This window comes from Podarcis vaucheri (genome assembly GCF_965113315.1).
Source record: "Podarcis vaucheri genome assembly, chromosome: 8".
In the NCBI taxonomy this organism is placed as follows: Eukaryota; Metazoa; Chordata; class Lepidosauria; order Squamata; family Lacertidae; genus Podarcis; species Podarcis vaucheri.
The window spans coordinates 1,812,060-1,834,143 of NC_138766.1; the positions used below are offsets into that span (position 1 = coordinate 1,812,060).

The 22,084-nt window shown below is 45.8% G+C and overlaps 1 protein-coding gene across 1 annotated transcript in view; it reads right to left on the reverse strand.

Moving 5' to 3' along the window:
• Window positions 1-16,132, reverse strand: part of OLFM4 (olfactomedin 4) — a 39,425-nt gene extending 23,293 nt beyond the window's left edge. The window contains exons 1-2 of the mRNA XM_082234486.1: window positions 16,114-16,132; window positions 642-835 (exon numbers count right to left, since the gene is read on the reverse strand). Coding sequence (XP_082090612.1) covers window positions 642-835; window positions 16,114-16,117 — 198 coding nt within the window. The 5' untranslated portion in view covers window positions 16,118-16,132. The remainder of the gene's footprint in view (window positions 1-641; window positions 836-16,113) is intronic.
• Between the last annotated feature and the right edge of the window lie 5,952 nt (window positions 16,133-22,084).

Below are 22,084 nucleotides of genomic sequence, written 5' to 3' on the forward strand. Positions count from 1 at the left end.
ATGTCCTCCATTTCCTTAGGATGTCCCTATTTTCATTGGAGAAATGTTGGAGGGTATGGAGTTATCTGACCCCTGAGCCATCTGAAGGCAATCCTTTAATGTTTAATCTTTTTTGTTTTTATATAAGTTGGAAGCTGCCCAGAGTAGCTGGGGCAACCCAGTAAGATGTGTAAATAAATAGTAAAATGAGCATTATGGAATGGGACATCCCTATTTTCATCAGGGAAATGTTGAAGGACATGCTGTTCTATTGGCTATAAATTTGGTGTCACTGAAATAAAGCCTAATTCATCCCTGCCTCCCTTTCCCCTCTTCTTACTGTGTTGTCTGCTCTGTGGTGAGTTCTAAATTGTAAGGCCTTTGGGGCAGGGTCCTGTCCTCCTGTATACTGTGATGGTATAATATAAACACCAACAGCAACACAAATATAAAATAACCCCCCACCCTTTGCTTCCCTCCTGACCTCCCCTATCTTTTGGGGGATGCTTTTTGGAAAACCTACCACAGCACTTAGTTGGGAATCAGCTGCTTTTGAACACTCTCACCCAATTTAACCTGAATAATATTGTGATGATTATGCCAGAAGGAAAAGAACTACAATATATGGAGTTAATGATAAATAATCAAGAGACATCTCTTACCCCAGTTGTTGGCCTTGCTGCAGTGACATTTGCTGCAACTGCACTTTGCAGAAGAAACAGCAGCCCAGCTGCACTGATGGACTTCATCTCCCCAGCTTGGACACATCTGATGAAGCATGGAGAGGGAAGTCTCTTTATAGTGTGGTCTGGGGATTTCCCTTCAGGGGGCTTGCGCTTAGAAGGAATTTGTGCAACTGGGTGGATGACAAAATCAGAAGTGTGAGTCACAATACCACCAGCAACTGAACAAGAACATTTATTTCATTGTTTGTCCGCAATAGTTCTTGCAAAACCCCTTTTGTTTCGGCCAACATCTTATCAGAGTGATTACAGAAGACAGAAATACCATTTACCATTTCCTCCTAAGGTGGGAAGTGATGACTTGGGCTAAGCTGAGCTGGGCAGTTTTCTCTATGCCTGTGGCTTAATCAAGAGCTTTCCAAACTTTTCATGTTGGTGGCACACATTTTAGACATGAATCATTTCGCCACACAGTAATTCAGCTTTACTGAATTAAGCAGGAGATTTTGGTGGACATACAGTGGACAGGCAGGGTTGATCTACAGGCCTGTGCCATTTATCAATCATGTATCCCCTTCAAGCACATTGAACCCTAATTAAACCCTAAATAGGCAATATAGATTAATCACCTGCTCCACTGTGGAAATGCAAACTCTGTCAAACAAATAATTTCATATATCACAACATCCACCCCTATTTTTGGAGAAAATGTGATGAACCAAGAGCAGCAATCAACAAAGCACACCGAGGAAGGCAGATTATGCAACTGCAAACAATTACGCTCACCTTGAATGTCCTACAAGGTAAAGGCATTCTTTGAAAGAGAAATACATCACAACTAGCAATACCTATTTTGCATGCCTGGGGGATTTCCCCTACATTCCTCTCCCCCCAGCTTAGAGATTTCCCTTCTGCCTCTACCTTTGTTTGATGAATTGTAGATTCATACACAAAGAGCCCCCAAACAGATCACAGTGTCTATATGTCCTCCTTCAACCTGTGCAGATGTTGCACTCCCAATCAGTTAAATACTACTTCTAAAAAAATATAAAATATAAAAAATATTATATTGTTTAATAAAAACTCCCCCACAAAATCAGCCTATTTCATTTGTTACGATTCATAGACTACTAGAGTTGGAAATGATTCCAAGGGTCCTCTAGCCCAGTGTTTCCCAACCTTTTTTGGGCAAAGGCACACTTGTTTGATGAAAAAAATCTCGCGGCACACCACCATTACAGCCCCGTGACGTCAGCGCGCAGCGTCACGCCGGGAGGGACGCACGAAAGTGAAAGTTTTCAATTTTTTTCCCTCCCCCTTGCCGGGGAACCTCCAAGCTTTGGGGGTGGGGGGGGGGAGGAGGCAGCAAAGCGAGGGACTGAGGGACCCTAACCCTAACCCTCACCGATCACCCGGGAAAGCATGCGAACGAGGAGCCCCCGTGTCCTGCTCCCGGCAGCGGACGGCACAAAGCGAGGAGGCCTGGACAAGGCAGCACGCTCCCCGCTCTCGCTGCATCGGGGCTTTTCTCCTCCAGGCCGCTTTCGAAGTCCCCTTCTCCGCTCCCAAGAGCCGGAGCCGCTGCTTCCAGGCCCTGTCCGAGCCCCGACTTGTGGCCTCACTTCGAGGAGCGCCTGTTGCTGGGGACGGGGCTGCATCCCCCTCAGCCGCCGCCTCGCTTCCTTCCAGGAGACCCGACGGCTCCCCCTCTCCCGCTCGCCCTCCTGCGCCCGCAGCAGACCGAGACCTCCCCGCCCCCGCCTGGCTCGGCCCTACCTGGGCGCCTCCAAGCCCGGCCGGCTCCGCGTCGCGCTCCACGCTGGGCAGCTGCAGCGGGGGTGCACGGCGGCCCGGCTGAGCGCGCCCCGGAGCCGCCGCGCCGTCGCTCGCGAGTCCCTCCGAGAGCCCTCGGGACTGACTCCGGAGTCGCGAGGCGGCGCGTCGCCCAGGGAAGGGGCGGCTTCCCACAAGTCCTCCGGGAAGCAAACGCCCTCGCCCGCCTCCCTCCAGGCAACATCTCGCGGCACACCAGGCAACATCTCACGGCACACTTGTGTGCCGCGGAACACCGGTTGGGAAACACTGCTCTAGCCCAACCCCCTGAGGTGCAGGAATCACAGCTAAAGCATCCCTGACAGACGGCCATTCAAACTCTGCTTAAAAACCTCCAAGGTCATGTACAACCTCCCAAGGGAGTCTGTCCCACCGTCAAACAGCTCTCACCATCAGAAAATACTTCCTGATGCTTATATTTTCATGTAATTTGAATCCACTGGTATGGGTCCTGTCCTCCGGAGTACCAGAAAACATGTGTGCCCCTGTGTATAAGACTATCCGCCTTTTTACATTATTTTTTAGTAAAAAAAAACCTAGTCTTATACACAGAAAAGTACAGTAAGAATGCTTTTTAACAAGGAAGAAAACTTTGATTGTCCATAATGATTGCAAAATAGATCCTTCAAGATTTTTATTCATGGGGAACATCCTCAAGTCATTACTTTAATTCATTTTTATTTTATTTATTACATTTATATACCACCTTTATCTTCCAAGGATCTCAAGGTTAGTGTCCATGGTTCTCCTCCCCCCCCCCAATTCATTCTCACTGGAACCCTGTACTGTACTGTAAATTAGGCTAAGAGATGATGACTGGCTCAAGGTCACCCAGTAAGCCGTCTAAGTTGTATGTGAGAGTTGGAAGCAGGCTGAAGATAGAAGCCAGAGATGGGGAGCCACACTCGATTTCTGCTGGAATCCAAGTCTGTGACCGTGGCAGAAGTGAGACCTTTTGGGGAGTTAATGCTGTGAGCCCCCACCACAGTCTCCGCTGTCCCTCACTGCAAGGACACTGAACCCTGTGTAAGAGCATGGAACCCCTGGATTCTCACACCACTCAGAAATTGGAATGGTGAGCAACATCTTTTTTTCCAGCATAGCATGGTGAACAGGAACATAAGTCAATATATTAAGTCAATATTTGCATTTCATTGCAATGTTCTCTTTTATTCAACACTGAGGACTGAAAAATGCTTACTGGAAAATTATGCAAGTTCTCCTCACCCAGCCCTAAAATATTTTGAAATAAGGCCAAAAGACAGAGGACACATTAACTTCTCTCTCATAGAAGCAAAAGAACATGATGTGAGGAATTTGACAGGGTACCTCCTTGCCCAATCTGTTGCAAAATGTTTCTTTTCTCAAGCAAATCAGCTTCACCCTTTTGCTAAGATCAGTAGAACAAGGAATTATCAATCAATATAGGCAAAGCTTATGGCAGGCTCTAATTACTTCTATCTATATCTATCTATCTCTATATCTATCTATCATCTATCTATCTATCATATATCTATCTATCTATCTATCTCTATCTATCTATCATCTATCTCTATATCATCTATCTCAATGCAGGACTCAATGCATGTTGTGCACAGGACTTTTATCCAGCTAGAACTCACTGGACCTCAGTTCTGGCCCCTCTCAGCTGAGCACCATTCCCATTATAAGAGAACAAGGGAGGTGTTGAGTTCTGGCACCACTTTTTCCTGGTTGTGTGGGATAAAATACTGGAATTGGAAAGCAATGTGGCAAACAACTCTGTGGCTGACATCCAGGTATAATAATGAGCGCCAATGTTGAAGGAAGGAAGTTGCAGACAGGTGTCCTGAACTGCCCAATGTGAGCAGCTGTGGGGCTCATTCTGGAAAGTTGCCCAGGAAGGATTCTGGCTCTCAGGCTGAAAACTTTGATCATTCCTCAAAATCCCAGTGGAGTTTAACACTCTACCCCTCAAACCACAGAGGAAACCACAACATTAAATCCTTTTCAGTACACATCAAAAGTAGCTCCTCCTTTTCCTAACTTTTATGAGAGTTTCTGATGGACTAAGGCAGGCTGGATTATCATGCTATGTCTGTGTTTTATGGATCACATCATACTAATAGCTAGATGCCATGATTTGGGACCCAGCTGGATGCCATGACCTAGGGACAGGTGTCAGGACCCTAGAGCTGGGCCGGATTTATGTATAAGCTAAACAAGCTGTAGCTTAGGGCCCCACTCTCTTGGGCCTCCCCCTAAAAAAAATTTAAAGGAAGGTTCCACTGTATATTCAACACAAAAAAACAGCGACAATTTGTTGTTGACCAAGGACAGCTGGACATATAAAGGGCCCCATTCCCATTACCTTCAGTAGCTTAGGCCCTCATCAAACCTAAATCCCACGGGGTCAAAACAGCATGCACATCCATGCTCACGTTCTCTGTCACATTCTGCTTCCACAGCATCTATTTCTGAAACCTGAGTGTCATAACTCCGAGGGGCCAGAACTCAGGACTCAGATACACTCGTCAATTACTGTATTTTTATCTGTATAGATCCAGCCTCAGAGCCATAACTCAGAGGTGCCATAACTCTGAGGTTTGCACGTCATGTACACAGCTGACATCAGCCTGCTGAGTGCTGAGTTTGCATAAACTCATTCCCAAAATCACAACCACAAGACATTTCCACAGTTGCAAGTACAAGACCAGTTACGCCTGGCCTGGCCTGAGCTCCAGATACAGGAAGCAACTGTTCTGCAGCCAAGTAGAAGAATACCTTACTTAGGCATGCTTTGTGCATGTGTGTTCTTTGCCAATGGTGATGCAGGAAATCATGTCTTTTCTACAATTGTATAGATGCTCTGTGCTTCCTTTGCTTTACACTTGGTCTTTTGGGAAATACTGTACCCTACCAAGACTTATTGCTGCGACTATAGAATCATAGAATCATAGAATCATAGAGTTGGAAGAGACCACAAGGGCCATCGAGTCCAACCCCCTGCCAAGCAGGAAACACCATCAGAGCACTCCTGACATATGGTTGTCAAGCCTCTGCTTAAAGACCTCCAAAGTAGGAGACTCCACCACACTCCTTGGCAGCAAATTCCACTGTCGAACAGCTCTTACTGTCAGGAAGTTCTTCCTAATGTTTAGGTGGAATCTTCTTTCTTGTAGTTTGGATCCATTGCTCCGTGTCCGCTTCTCTGGAGCAGCAGAAAACAACCTTTCTCCCTCCTCTATGTGACATCCTTTTATATATTTGAACATGGCTATCATATCACCCCTTAACCTCCTCTTCTCCAGGCTAAACATGCCCAGCTCCCTTAGCCGTTCCTCATAAGGCATCGTTTCCAGGCCTTTGACCATTTTGGTTGCCCTCCTCTGGACACGTTCCAGTTTGTCAGTGTCCTTCTTGAATTGTGGTGCCCAGAACTGGACACAGTACTCCAGGTGTGGTCTGACCAGAGCAGAATACAGTGGCACTATTACTTCCCTTGATCTAGATGCTATACTCCTATTGATGCAGCCCAGAATTGCATTGGCTTTTTTAGCTGCCGCGTCACACTGTTGGCTCATGTCAAGTTTGTGGTCAACCAAGACTCCTAGATCCTTTTCACATGTACTGCTCTCAAGCCAGGTGTCACCCATCTTGTATTTGTGCCTCTCATTTTTTTTGCCCAAGTGCAGTACTTTACATTTCTCCCTGTTAAAATTCATCTTGTTTGTTTTTGCCCAGTTCTCTAATCTGTCAAGGTCGTTTTGAAGTGTGATCCTGTCCTCTGGGGTGTTAGCCACCCCTCCCAGTTTGGTGTCATCTGCAAATTTGATCAGGATGCCCTTGAGTCCATCATCCAAGTCGTTGATAAAGATGTTGAATAAGACCGGGCCCAAGACAGAACCCTGTGGCACCCCACTAGTCACTCTTCTCCAGGATGAAGAGGAACCATTGATGAGCACCCTTTGGGTTCGGGCAGTCAGCCAGTTACAAATCCACTGAATGGTAGCATAGTCAAGACCGCATTTTACCAGCTTCTTTACAAGAATATCATGGGGCACCTTGTCAAATGCCTTGCTGAAATCAAGGTAGGCTACATCCACTGCGTTCCCTTCATCTACCAGGCTTGTAATTCTGTCAAAAAACGAGATCAGGTTAGTCTGACATGACTTATTTTTCAGAAATCCATGCTGACTATTGGTGATCACAGCATTCCTTTCTAGGTGCTCACAGACTGTTTGCTTAATGATCTGTTCCAGAATCTTCCCTGGTATTGATGTCAGACTGACTGGGCGGTAATTATTTGGGTCCTCTCTTTTCCCCTTTTAGTCTATGATTCTATGACTAAACGACTGTAATATATATGGGTTGCTCGTGCGTAAGTTGCCGCCTCTCCAGGCTTTGTTGCCTTGCTAAACCTTTCAGTCTGGGCAGCCCTTCACTCCGTGGCTGCCTCAGTCGCTAGCAGAATCCGTCAGTGGGCGTTTCTTAAATCTTTTCCAACATAAAAGTTGTTTGACACCCAGTCTCCTCCTACTCTCTCTGCGCGGAAGTCTTCTGCGCAGGGTGGGCGTGGGTAGTGGAGGACCCGTGCTCTCCCCGCTTGTGAAGAGTCCTGGAGCCCTCTCGCCGATTTCCCCATCAGCCCCTCTATATCCCTGGTGTTGCGCTGATTTGCTTCCCCATCTGCGGAGCTGCCTCTCTCCCTGTTGGGCCCTTCTCCAGCATCATTTGAGAGCCTTCCCTCCGCCTCTAGCTCCGATGTCAGTTCCCTGACAACGACTAAACAACAACAATCCTGAAGTCCATTTCTGCTCTCTTTCTGAGAGTTTTATTTGGTTTCTCTTAAATGAGCAATATGAAAAAGTTATTCAGCAAAGGTGAATCTTAAGGCAGACTATAACACATAAACTCCAACAGGTACATTTCTCTGAGAAGAGAGATTCAAACAGTTCCCACAGTTACAGAACTTACTATTTCCCAACATGTCACATAGCTTGCATGATTGTTCTTTACTTTATACAGGCTGTTTACTTTCTTCCTTTGTACTTCAGTATGTACGCAATGAACTGACATATTTTGAAATATGTGCTATGGTGCCATTCACTAAGACATCTGGTGGGAGATCAGCAGGAAGTTACAGAATATTCACTCACTGGAAATGATGCCATGTAACCAACCCAAACCTTTACAGGTGCAAACAGTATTGAAAGTGGAATCACATAGGACTGCCACAACAGTATCACGAGTGCAAATCATAGAATCATAGAGTTGGAAGAGACCACAAGGGCCATCGAGTCCAACCACCTGCCAAGCAGGAAACACCATCAGAGCACTCCTGACATATGGTTGTCAAGCCTCTGCTTAAAGACCTCCAAAGTAGGAGACTCCACCACACTCCTTGGCAGCAAATTCCACTGTCGAACAGCTCTTACTGTCAGGAAGTTCTTCCTAATGTTTAGGTGGAATCTTCTTTCTTGTAGTTTGGATCCATTGCTCCGTGTCCGCTTCTCCGGAGCAGCAGAAAACAACCTTTCTCCCTCCTCTATGTGACATCCTTTTATATATTTGAACATGGCTATCATATCACCCCTTAACCTCCTCTTCTCCAGGCTAAACATGCCCAGCTCCCTTAGCCGTTCCTCATAAGGCATCGTTTCCAGGCCTTTGACCATTTTGGTTGCCCTCCTCTGGACACGTTCCAGTTTGTCAGTGTCCTTCTTGAATTGTGGTGCCCAGAACTGGACACAGTACTCCAGGTGTGGTCTGACCAGAGCAGAATACAGTGGCACTATTACTTCCCTTGATCTAGATGCTATACTCCTATTGATGCAGCCCAGAATTGCATTGGCTTTTTTAGCTGCCGCGTCACACTGTTGGCTCATGTCAAGTTTGTGGTCAACCAAGACTCCTAGATCCTTTTCACATGTACTGCTCTCAAGCCAGGTGTCACCCATCTTGTATTTGTGCCTCTCAATTTTTTTGCCCAAGTGCAATACTTTACATTTCTCCCTGTTAAAATTCATCTTGTTTGTTTTTGCCCAGTTCTCTAATCTGTCAAGGTCGTTTTGAAGTGTGATCCTGTCCTCTGGGGTGTTAGCCACCCCTCCCAGTTTGGTGTCATCTGCAAATTTGATCAGGATGCCCTTGAGTCCATCATCCAAGTCGTTGATAAAGATGTTGAATAAGACCGGGCCCAAGACAGAACCCTGTGGCACCCCACTAGTCACTCTTCTCCAGGATGAAGAGGAACCATTGATGAGCACCCTTTGGGTTCGGGCAGTCAGCCAGTTACAAATCCACTGAATGGTAGCATAGTCAAGACCGCATTTTACCAGCTTCTTTACAAGAATATCATGGGGCACCTTGTCAAATGCCTTGCTGAAATCAAGGTAGGCTACATCCACTGCGTTCCCTTCATCTACCAGGCTTGTAATTCTGTCAAAAAACGAGATCAGGTTAGTCTGACATGACTTATTTTTCAGAAATCCATGCTGACTATTGGTGATCACAGCATTCCTTTCTAGGTGCTCACAGACTGTTTGCTTAATGATCTGTTCCAGAATCTTCCCTGGTATTGATGTCAGACTGACTGGGCGGTAATTATTTGGGTCCTCTCTTTTCCCCTTTTAGTCTATGATTCTATGACTAAACGACTGTAATATATATGGGTTGCTCGTGCGTAAGTTGCCGCCTCTCCAGGCTTTGTTGCCTTGCTAAACCTTTCAGTCTGGGCAGCCCTTCACTCCGTGGCTGCCTCAGTCGCTAGCAGAATCCGTCAGTGGGCGTTTCTTAAATCTTTTCCAACATAAAAGTTGTTTGACACCCAGTCTCCTCCTACTCTCTCTGCGCGGAAGTCTTCTGCGCAGGGTGGGCGTGGGTAGTGGAGGACCCGTGCTCTCCCCGCTTGTGAAGAGTCCTGGAGCCCTCTCGCCGATTTCCCCATCAGCCCCTCTATATCCCTGGTGTTGCGCTGATTTGCTTCCCCATCTGCGGAGCTGCCTCTCTCCCTGTTGGGCCCTTCTCCAGCATCATTTGAGAGCCTTCCCTCCGCCTCTAGCTCCGATGTCAGTTCCCTGACAACGACTAAACAACAACAATCCTGAAGTCCATTTCTGCTCTCTTTCTGAGAGTTTTATTTGGTTTCTCTTAAATGAGCAATATGAAAAAGTTATTCAGCAAAGGTGAATCTTAAGGCAGACTATAACACATAAACTCCAACAGGTACATTTCTCTGAGAAGAGAGATTCAAACAGTTCCCACAGTTACAGAACTTACTATTTCCCAACATGTCACATAGCTTGCATGATTGTTCTTTACTTTATACAGGCTGTTTACTTTCTTCCTTTGTACTTCAGTATGTACGCAATGAACTGACATATTTTGAAATATGTGCTATGGTGCCATTCACTAAGACATCTGGTGGGAGATCAGCAGGAAGTTACAGAATATTCACTCACTGGAAATGATGCCATGTAACCAACCCAAACCTTTACAGGTGCAAACAGTATTGAAAGTGGAATCACATAGGACTGCCACAACAGTATCACGAGTGCAAATCATAGAATCATAGAATCATAGAGTTGGAAGAGACCACAAGGGCCATCGAGTCCAACCCCCTGCCAAGCAGGAAACACCATCAGAGCACTCCTGACATATGGTTGTCAAGCCTCTGCTTAAAGACCTCCAAAGTAGGAGACTCCACCACACTCCTTGGCAGCAAATTCCACTGTCGAACAGCTCTTACTGTCAGGAAGTTCTTCCTAATGTTTAGGTGGAATCTTCTTTCTTGTAGTTTGGATCCATTGCTCCGTGTCCGCTTCTCCGGAGCAGCAGAAAACAACCTTTCTCCCTCCTCTATGTGACATCCTTTTATATATTTGAACATGGCTATCATATCACCCCTTAACCTCCTCTTCTCCAGGCTAAACATGCCCAGCTCCCTTAGCCGTTCCTCATAAGGCATCGTTTCCAGGCCTTTGACCATTTTGGTTGCCCTCCTCTGGACACGTTCCAGTTTGTCAGTGTCCTTCTTGAATTGTGGTGCCCAGAACTGGACACAGTACTCCAGGTGTGGTCTGACCAGAGCAGAATACAGTGGCACTATTACTTCCCTTGATCTAGATGCTATACTCCTATTGATGCAGCCCAGAATTGCATTGGCTTTTTTAGCTGCTGCGTCACACTGTTGGCTCATGTCAAGTTTGTGGTCAACCAAGACTCCTAGATCCTTTTCACATGTACTGCTCTCAAGCCAGGTGTCACCCATCTTGTATTTGTGCCTCTCATTTTTTTTTGCCCAAGTGCAATACTTTACATTTCTCCCTGTTAAAATTCATCTTGTTTATTTTTGCCCAGTTCTCTAATCTGTCAAGGTCGTTTTGAAGTGTGATCCTGTCCTCTGGGGTGTTAGCCACCCCTCCCAGTTTGGTGTCATCTGCAAATTTGATCAGGATGCCCTTGAGTCCATCATCCAAGTCGTTGATAAAGATGTTGAATAAGACCGGGCCCAAGACAGAACCCTGTGGCACCCCACTAGTCACTCTTCTCCAGGATGAAGAGGAACCATTGATGAGCACCCTTTGGGTTCGGGCAGTCAGCCAGTTACAAATCCACTGAGTGGTAGCATAGTCAAGACCGCATTTTACCAGCTTCTTTACAAGAATATCATGGGGCACCTTGTCAAATGCCTTGCTGAAATCAAGGTAGGCTACATCCACTGCGTTCCCTTCATCTACCAGGCTTGTAATTCTGTCAAAAAACGAGATCAGGTTAGTCTGACATGACTTATTTTTCAGAAATCCATGCTGACTATTGGTGATCACAGCATTCCTTTCTAGGTGCTCACAGACTGTTTGCTTAATGATCTGCTCCAGAATCTTCCCTGCTATTGATGTCAGACTGACTGGGCGGTAATTATTTGGGTCCTCTCTTTTCCCCTTTTTGAAAATAGGGACAACATTTGCCCTCCTCCAGTCTGCCGCGACTTCGCCTGTTCTCCAGGAATTCTCAAAGATGACTGCCAGTGGTTCTGAGATCACATCTGCCAGTTCTTTTAATACTCTTGGATGCAGTTCATCTGGCCCTGGAGACTTGAATACATCTAAACTAGCCAAATATTCTTGTACTATCTCCTTAGTTATTCTGGGCTGTGTTTCCTTTGCTGAATCATTTGCTCCAAATTCTTCAGGTCGGGCATTGTTTTCTTTATCGGAGAAGACTGAGGCAAAGAAGGCATTGAGTAGTTCAGCCCTTTCTGTGTCCCCTGTTTGCATTTCACCATCTTCTCCTCTGAGTGACCCCACAGTTTCTTTGTTCTTCCTGTGGCTGTTCAATAAAAAGGATGTTTGAAGGGACCCAAATGTTCTGATTTATTTTTAACCCACTTTCATTGAGCTGTGAATAGACAGCAATAATGTGGTAGCATCACAGAACAAACTAAAGCAGAATAAATCCACTACTAATGCACTATCAAGAACATGCACTATCAAGAATGCACACATCTCCTCCCAACCAATTGAATACATTTATCATGACTGTAACCCAGTTTACTCAACCCCCCCCCCCCCCGGATAGAGCTAATGTGTGGAGCAGAACCCTGCCTCCTGGCTCCATCCCAGACATTTGCGCGTTGAGTGCAAATGTTTGCACAGGGGCATGGCCACATAAGCTGCTGCTCACATGTAGGCATGCAGTCAACATAGAGACATCAAGGGCAGGGGCAGCACAGTGCGCAATGCCAGGGGCATAGCTGTAAAGTGGGTGTCAGCTCCACTCAGCTCCACAAGTTAGACCTTTGTTTGGAGGGAATAAATGGATAGATGTCATAACTAACCACACTAGACAACTATTCCAAAGACATTCTGACCAAGAAAGATCTGAAGCCACCTGGAACTGGTGGCACCCAGGAACAACCAGGCCCAGGCAGAGGTGGGCAATATCGGCCACTTCAGATTCCAAAGGGGGCCTTGGTCAGCATATTCACAATCGCAGGGGATGCACGGGGGGGGGGGACGCGGAGGCGCAAAGGACGCCTAAATGGTTTAGCAATGATAACATAAACCACAATAAGGCAAAGTTGCTTGATTTTTCCTGTGTTATTCAAGAATTTGCAGAAAAGAAAGCTAGGAAAGCATTTTTAAATGTAAATACCTAAAATAATCCTTTTCCCTGTGTATTTTTAAAAAGAACTATTGTATATCTATATTTTCCATTTTGTCTTTATATGCAGATACGGTTCAAGCCCTGAAATAAAATTACCGGTATTTGTCAGCATAACTTTGTGAAAATTATTTATATACTTACTTATTTATAAGACTTCAGTTATCCCCAGGGTAAAAAAGGGGGGCACATTATCTACCTGGCCCGGGCCTCTGCCTGGCTCTGCAAGGCCCTGGGAACAACCCAAAGCAAGGGCCAAGGGCCCAGGACCCTCGGGCAGGCCCGTGCAAAGGATAGGGAGCTGGGTACACTTGCCCCAGACCTTGGAGGACTAAGCTGGCCGTGGGGCTCACCCAGGGACCAGCTGCTTTTGTGTTTGAGCTTATAACTTTATTTTAACAAGACTCCTGTCCTGGGCCTCAGACAAGTTCTGCCTGGGCCTGCCCTTGGGGGAGATGGCTGGGGTCCTACCATCCAGAAAGAAAGCTCAGCCTCTGTTTCTCTCTGCCACCACCAATTAGAAAGTAGACAAAAACTGCACACAGTTTTTAATTCAAAAACTGACTGATGGAAAGAATAAAGAGGGTTTTTGTTTGGTTTGGTTTGGCTTTGTGCAAAGTTCTTAAGTGGCTAAAATTCCCCTTGGCCTCAATCTTCGCTGTGACACCCCGGGCTGCTACTTATTATTGACCCACACTTGCCATGTGGGAAGCTAGATAGTGTCATGGGCAATCCTTAAAGAAAGAGTTCAAGCAAAGCATTTACTTGGCAGCCCAGTTCTCCAGATAAGAATAATTTTCTTTTGCTGGATGTTAGGTATCACTGGGACTTCAATGAATGATCAAAGTCTCTAATAAAATAATTGTTAACTGTTCATAGGAAATTGAATAAAGCTTGGTTTCTTTTCAATCAGTAAGTCAATCGAACATATGGAATACTTTCATACATTATTTTCTTATTTTAGCAGATTTATACCCACCTTTCTATGCAAAAGTGTCAGAGATAACAAATTCCTAACAATAAATAATAAACAACATCTATCTATCTATATCTATCATCTATCTATCATCATCTTCTATCTATATCTATCTATCATCTATCATCTATCTATCTATCTATCTATCTATCTATCTATCTATCATCTATCTATCTATCTATCTATCATCATCATCTACCTATCTATCATCTATCTAATCATCTATGTACACACACACACACACACACACACACACACACACTTTAGAAGTCCTTTAAAATAACACAGAATTCCAGAACAACCCCAATAAATCAGCCCAATAAAAATACCAATGCCTTCTGGAAAATAGATGTGTCTTTAAAAACCCAAATAAAAGTAATTAGAGAGAGTGTCAAACAGATATACCCAAGGCATGGCATTCCATATAATTAGTACCGTATTTTTTGCCCTATAGGACGCACCGGCCCATAGGACGCACCTAATTTTTTTGGGGGGAAATAAAGTGAAAGAAATTATTTTTCCCCCAGGCACGGGGCTGGGGAAGCCCGAGCTGCGCTGCGCCTCCCCGCTGTCCCCCGAGCTTGCGGGGCTGGTGGTGGGGAGAAGCACTTCTCCCCGCCACCAGCCTCCAAACCAGGTTGGGGGACAGTGGGATGGCAGCGTTCCGCCTCCCCGCTGTCCCCCGAGCTTGTGGGGCTGCTGGTGGGGCTCTCCAGGCTTCAGCAAAAGCCTGCATTCGCCCCATAGGACGCACACACATTTCCCCTTCATTTTTGGAGGGGGAAAAGTGCGTCCTATGGGGAGAAAAATACGGTAATAGTAATTTATTATTTGTACCCCGCTGTCAGGGAAGTGCCAACGGCTAGAGAGCCGAGGGGGGAGACTAGCACTTATAGAGAGCCGAAAGAGCTTATCAGCAGTTTCTCATCTGAATCGGAAGAAGAGCCCGGAACTAGCTATTCATTGAAGTAAGAGGCGGGTCTTTCGACGCTTGGCCTGCTGGGGGAGGAGGAGTAAGAAAAAGCCATTCGAGGCATCTGAGTGAGACAGGCACAGACATGCCTTTGAAGCTCTTGGAACCGTTTGAACTTTGTAAATAAATCTTAAAGACAGAAACTGGCTGCGAGCCTGGAGTTTTAGCTATGCTAAAACCCCTGACACCCGCCCATCTGGCTGGGTTTCCCCAGCCACTCTGGGCGGCTTCCAACAAAGATTAAAAATACATTCAATATAACTGCCACCACCGAGAAGGCTCTCTCTCATGTTGCTGCCATAAGGTCCTCTGATATTGGTGGGATAGACACAAGGTCTTTCCCCACTGATCTTATAGGATGTGCACAGCCTTAAAAGTATCCAGGCCATAAAGTGTAGTAGCAATGCATGTCAAGCAGTGAGTTCACATGGTGAAGTTGGCATATGCTGTTGTGAGTGTAGTTGCAGTTAATTTGGGCAGAATTCAAAACATGCTGAAACCAACAAGTGATTGTTTTGGTACACATGCCCAAAGTTTTATGTGGGTAAAGGGGGTGGCCTAAGTGGCTTTTAAAGTCAAAGAAAAGCACTAATTGCAATACCTAATTTGGGCTGCCATACCAGCCCAAATTAAGTTATTTGATTATCTACCCCTTCACATGAGTTAATCAGATCCTCCTGTCCATCCCAACCCCAAATACATCCAGTCTTGCAAGCTTGGAACCATTTTTTTACCAGTTTACATTCTCATTCTCATCTCAACAAATGAAACAGTGATAGAAAAGCACAGCTGTATTATGCCATTAATTCCATATTGTTTCGCCTGTCATCTAATGTCAGAGAGAAATGTAATCCTTAATGTTTCCATATTTATAGATTAGAGACAGTGGCTGTTTCAAATCATTGTTTTATATTCATCTCTACTTCTTCTTCTGGGGAAGCCCAGCCAGATGGGCGGGGTATAAATAATAAATTATTATTATTATATTCTTTCCTTTTCATCAATTTGAAAACAAAATTAAAATTCATGACAATAACGTGTGATTTTGCTGGTGAGCAAGAAGCTTGAAAAGAGGTCTTTATATTCTGAATTCAAATTGCCCATGCATACTTAATATGCCTGCTTTTAATATGATGGTTAAGCACCAGATACCAGCTTGCTCAGGGTCTTAGTGAGGGCAGCTGGCCAGGCAGTGACAGCATTGTACCTTCTGAGTCATTCTTACTATAGCCTAACACACAAAAACACATTCAGCTGCTGGATTCATGGTAAGAAAGGAGACAAACGGAGAGATGTGACAGAAACAATGGGCACATTTTTGCAGAATTTTGGAATAGAGCCAGGCTACCTGATAAATGCCAATGTTGAATTCCAGCAACAATATCCTTAAATATCCATAGGCATTCCCACTTGCCCCAGTGTCATTTCAAAGGGTGGGCACATGCGTTTTCCAGCCTGCTTTGCACCCGTTCATCTCCTGATATCACAATGGATTTCCATATAGCAGAAGCTGCCCAGGCACTCACCCATTCTCTTGTGAGCACTTCATGCGCCATTGGAAGATGCCTGCAGTTCCCCTTCAATAAAAGAGAAATGATCACAATCTACAATTCTTATAGCAGTTTAGCCTGGGCTCAATTGAACACATTCTCTCTCTCTCTGCTGGAGAAGGGTTCTTCCTTTTTATCTGTGCTGCCATATAAGTGTGTCTGCCTGTGTCGTGTGCCTGTCTTCTTTTTCCATTTCCCCCTTCATCCCTTGGGAAGATGCTGCAGAATTTAATAGAAGTGGGGGAAAGAGGCTTGAAATTACTTCAAAGGGGTATTAGTAGCACTAGTAGCTTTTGTAACATTCTGTTTGCCTTGAGCAACCATTGCCCAAGCTGATGCCATCATGCGCTTGCCGATGTCACCACAAAGCAGCTGAACACCCTCCCCCAATAATCCATCACTCCCTTTCCCAGAAACTCTGCACTTATTTGCCTTGAGGTTTAAGCAGCTGCTGCAAAGGAGTAATGCTTAAGACCTGCTCTAAGGCCTAGCCAGGTGGAAGTTCACGAAGTAAGAAAAACTGGTTTTGGACTATACCACTTCAGACTGCAGAAGGGGACTGCCAGTTGGGTGGGACTTTGTCTCACGACTTTCACCCTATATATGAACGAGTGCCTTGACATCCAGGGGGAAGTGCAAACATTGCATTTGGGATACTGCTGCGCTGAAGGCATCGAGGAACCTTTTGTCTCTCGATGCAAGTCAGGACTCCCTGCAAGCCGCCTCTCTGCCACAGCCAGCTCCCCCGGTTATTCTGGGCATTTTGCTCGCAAGTCAATGAAGCCTGTTTCTGCCGCTGTACAGCAGGGGACGCCGTCGCTTTTAAAGATCTCTGAACTTTTTCCCGTGCTTTGTTTGCTCCGATCCATTCATTGTGCATTTCTACTTGGTATGCAGCAGAAATACTCCAAAGCAAAAACCTGTCAGGCAAGCCATTCCTTATTATTTGGAAATTAGCAATCTCTGAACTGTTTCTAAAACAAATTGTCTCCATTAGCTCAGCTTTCTTCAGTGTGTTTCACAATTAATGGCTGTCCAGATATATTTTTAGCTTCGAAAGGGAGGGACTGGAATAGTTGGGGAGGGGGGTCACAATATTACTCGCTTGCAGAAACTTCAGCCTCCAAGAGCCAGATGCAAATTACTTGCCATCATTTCCACAAACCCTGGAGAACATATTGAGTGTTCTGTGCCTTCTAATTTTAAAGTGGGCAGATGATAAATTAAATAAATAAGAAAATAGAACATAAATATATTAGCAACATCTTGGGGAAATTTGTAGATGGAAATATTAACCTTCTTTAAGGTTCTGCAAAAAGCACTGTCTGCCTCCATTTCACTGATATTATACCAACAGGAAAACAAACAGGCAGCACTAAAGAAATGGAGGCAATTCCATTTGGAAGGAAATTTATGTATTCCCATACTGTGATTCACGAGCACTCAGCCACGCAAAATAACAATAATGCCTCTTGGCCTTTATACAGCTCTGTAGAGCACTCAAACCACTTGGCATCCATTGTCTCTCTTATGTGGCCTACACATGAAACAGAACGTAGTGCTCTGAGTTCTAAGATGGTCGGCCAGGTGGGGGAATCACGTTTTTTAAATGCTCCCACAGGGCGCGGAGGGAGCATGGGGAAAGCTAGCACACAAGAAATTGAGAAATGATGCAAGGGATTGTTAAGTGTTTCTTCATCGGCAGTTGGAAGGGTTTTTAATGCTGCATGTGTAAATCAGACCTGCGTGACCATTGCAGGCAGCCCAGTATCACAAGGGGGTTAGCATTGCTCCAACAGAGGAATTGCCCCAAGCCACTTGGTGAGTCAGGGCTGAAGCAAAAATACAACCAGTTATTTTCAGGCATTATGCTAACTATGTCATCTCCTAGAGATGGGTTACTATCATTGCCTTTTGACAGATGGGGAAAGGAGACAGAGAGAGAAGTATTTGCCCAAGACCTCCCTGTGAGTTCATTCAGCTGCCACGTAGATGTGCGAGTCTGCATTCTACCCATGGCCCCACATCTCCTGAAATCTCCTGCCTTTTATCCAAGTCTTAGAATTATAGAATCATAGAACTGTAAAGTTGGAAGGGACCCTGAGGATCATCTAGTCCAGGGCTTCTTTTAAAGCCAGAACTCAGTTCCAGCACCTCTCAGGTGGGCACCATTGCCATTATTGGAGAACAAGGGAGGTCATGGTGAGTTCCAGCACCTATTTTTCTAGAAAAATAGCACTGATCTAGTCCAACGCCCTGCACTGCAGGAATCTTTTACCCAACGTGGGGCAAGCCATGGGGATTCTGAGTCTGGGGGAGGAGACAAAGCAACTCTTCTGGCTGCCAGAGACACCTGCTTCTTGGTGAATCTGTCCACCCTTTTGCCCCTAGCTATACCCTTGAACATGGAAGAATGGAGAGTCACAACCAAGGAGCCCCTGAATTGACCAGACACAATCAACAAAGTCCAGTGGTAAAATCTAAGTAACACAGTCGAAGTTATCTTCTTGTAACTGAGGCAACTGGGCTATGCACGAAATTAAGAACTGCCACATGCAGAGGGAATGGAGAATATTGGGCAGCTCTAGCAGAAGGATGAGGGGACATTGGAGGGTGAAGCATAAAGAGCACCCGAAGGAAAAGGGAGGAGAAGCTGTGCATGGAATTCTTTCACTCTTATATGTTGAATTTGGAGTTCTGTCCAACCATTTTCCCCCCAAAGCAGCATTTTTAAAAAAGAGCTTTGAATATATCATTTTAAAAAGAGTGTAGGAGCACAATTTGCAAGCAGCATTGTGCCATCTTGACAACAATTTTATGGGTTCAGGGCTACTGAAAATGTTGTTCTCTTCTTTTTTTGGCAAATAAACACTAATTTTCTGGTAGCAAGTATAAGACTGCCAGTTAATGGAAATCAGAACCTAAAATTAGCTCCTGTAACCAAAGATGTAACATGAAAGAATTTCACCAGTGGAGCAATATCTATTTCTAAAGCTCAGTGGCTATGTATGTTGCCAGGATCCCACACGGTTCCACAGACTTCAGTGCCAATTCCATTGTTCAATATCTTCATCATGGCTGATACACATGGAAATATTCTAGGCTAGTGGAGTTCAAGCATTCTCTACATAGGGAAGTATTTCTACATTGATCCATCTACGTTGCAAAGGATTCTGCACCACATTCTAGACCACACTCTGAGTTTCTGAGCTGAAAAAGCATTCAGGGTCATAATGCAAGCTTTGTATTTGAGATGACTGTAACAGGTTCCTGAGATTCCTGTTTCTGAGTCAGGAAATATAAATTCTGGCAATATCTCTACATCTAGCTCAGTGCTGTCTGCTTTTGTTGCTAGTGGCTCTCCAGGACTGCAGGCTAAAGTACCTTGCTTTTAACCTGACTGGCCATACCAGCGATGGAACCCAGAGGCCCTGGCATAAATAACATGTGCTGTGCCACTAAGCCATGCCTCCATCTGCAAATTTAGCAGTAAACTGCTAACTGATAAGAAAGTCTGTACAGGTGCAGGTAGAATAAGAGGAAGTCTACATTACAAAATGCAAATCATGGTGAAATCAGTTTAACTGTCAGGACTCCTGACTAAGAATCTCTGAGAACTGCCAGTTTATGAAGGTCTAGAAATACAAAATAAAAATATCCCAGGATATTCACAGAACTGCAATTTAGTTCACTGGGGAAGGCATGCTAGTTACCGGTAAATTGTCGGTTTCATGCCATTCTAAGTTGTTTCTGTGGTATCCTAACTTTCAGGACCTGACTAAAAATGGCAAATTTTTGTGCAATGTTTGTATGATCACATATGAGGTAAAAGTGTTTCATTTAAGGAGCAACAGCTAGACTGTGATATTAATGTTTGAAACTCTGGATGGTTACTGAGGCCAGTTCCCTACCTGGAAATACCACTTTTAAAAAAGGATAGGAGACAACCCACAGAGGTACTTGCCTTCCTTCTCTCCTTGCTTTGGTTAGCGTGCCTTTTATGATACAGTAGGTAGTTCAAAAGTGCTGTTGAACCAAGGGCTGCACTTAACTTGGAGGTGCCATGCCGGAGCCCAAGGTGACGCGTAAGTGCAGGCGCCCCGGAGCCCAGTACGCCACTTCCCAAAGCAGTGTAGTCTGGGGCTGGCTTTGCAGCGCACTGAGCTGTTATGTCACCCCGGCCACTAGAAGGCGACCAAGGAGGGTGAAACCGGCACGCACAGGACCTGCGATCCCCATGGGACCTGCAGCGTGCCCGAGCCACGGCAACTGCCCTGCGCTGTCTGAAAAAGCAGCATCCACCCACCACCTCCCCCTCAGCCGCCCTCCAGCTGGAGCGTGCCCTGCAGGAACACAACAGCTTGCACCCCGGCCCTGTGCTTCTTTTGCAGGCAGTGCATTCCACTCAGTCGCTGTCCACGTGGAGGGCACTGAGAGGGACAAGGTTCCAGCAGCTTGCCCTGCCCCACCTCACCCTGCTTCCATGGGTGGCTTTCCCCAGGCGCCCCTGCAGGTTGCTACACCGCTGTGTGAAGGTGCTTCTTCTTCTTTTATACATATCACCATTGATGGCAGGTTGCAGTGCCCTGGAAACAGGAAGAAACACTTCAGTGTTTCCCAGGACGGCTCAGTAGTCTTCGGAGCGGATTGTTGCAGACCACACAGAGCACCCCTCGGTGCTTTTCTTCTAGGAAGAAAGGTGTCGGTACCGCGTTCCCTTGAACACCCCCAGGGAAAAAGGCATTGTCACCCCTCAACCTAGTGGGCACAGGCAACAACAGGCGTACACAAACTGGACACGACAACATTATGGGAATTAAAATGGGCCACAACTTTTATTGATTACAGATGTATTTAGGCCTCCAGATGGAGGGCTGAAACTTAAGTAGGGTTGTGCCTGGGCCCAGGGGCGCCATCCATGCTGAGTTGTGGGGGCTGAGGTCTCCCCAAATTTTAAATGAGGGAGCCATGCCCCCTTAATATTCCATAGCCCACAACGTGAGACAAGGCCCAATAGGGCCTATTGCAGCTGCAGCAGGCCCCGTTGGGCCTGGGGGGGGGCACAACAGGGCATGTCAGGCCTCCGTTCACAGTCAGCGCGTGTGATATTGAAGGATTAATCTTCATATTAACTACACATAGTAAGTTTCTGCATTAAACTTACTTCTGCAAATTGTGGTCAAGCCAGCGGCCAGACAGGCTATGGGGCCATTTCCTGCCTTGCGCTTCCTGCTTCGGTAATGCAAGATAAGAATAGACACGTACAAGAGGCTGCTTAGCTAGCAAAAAAGGACACGTGTACGAAGGAGGTGGGAGGGACTGCTAAGCAAGCAGAAAAGCACACAGGGGTAAGAGGAGGAAATGCTTAGCCAGCAGTGCTTAGCAAGCAATATAGATATGCCCTAAAAGGGAATAAGTGAAAACTTGCTAGCTGATTGGGGAAGTTTTGGGGGAGGTCTGAGAGATGGGTGAATGCTTTCAGGTATAAGAAAGTTTGCTGATGTGTATTACTTTGCAGTCAGATTTCAGAAACTATATTCTGCTGGCTGTCTCTGTGCACAGATTAAACCCTTTTCTCCAAAGAAGAAACTTTCCTGGTGTTATTTTACTCTTTCTTTGGTCCTGGGGACGCGGGAAAAACGATTCCCTGGTGAAATAAGGCTTTATATTTTTGGGGGCTCGTCCGGGATATCGCCCCACCCCAGAGGACCAAGGAGAGCCAGGCTCGACCACAGGTGAACAGCTCAGATCGGCGTTCGCATTTCCGGTGCACACCCTGCCAGTTTGTAGGGGGAGATTGCCACACCGTCCTGGAGTGCAGACACCTGGTCGAGGGAGAAAAGAGGCCAAAAGAGGGAATCCGCAGCGGAGAGAAAAAGGTAAGCCCGAAGGAAAGGGCTAGGGGCCCGAGGGAAAGGGCCAGAGGCCTGATCAGCCTCACCTGGTA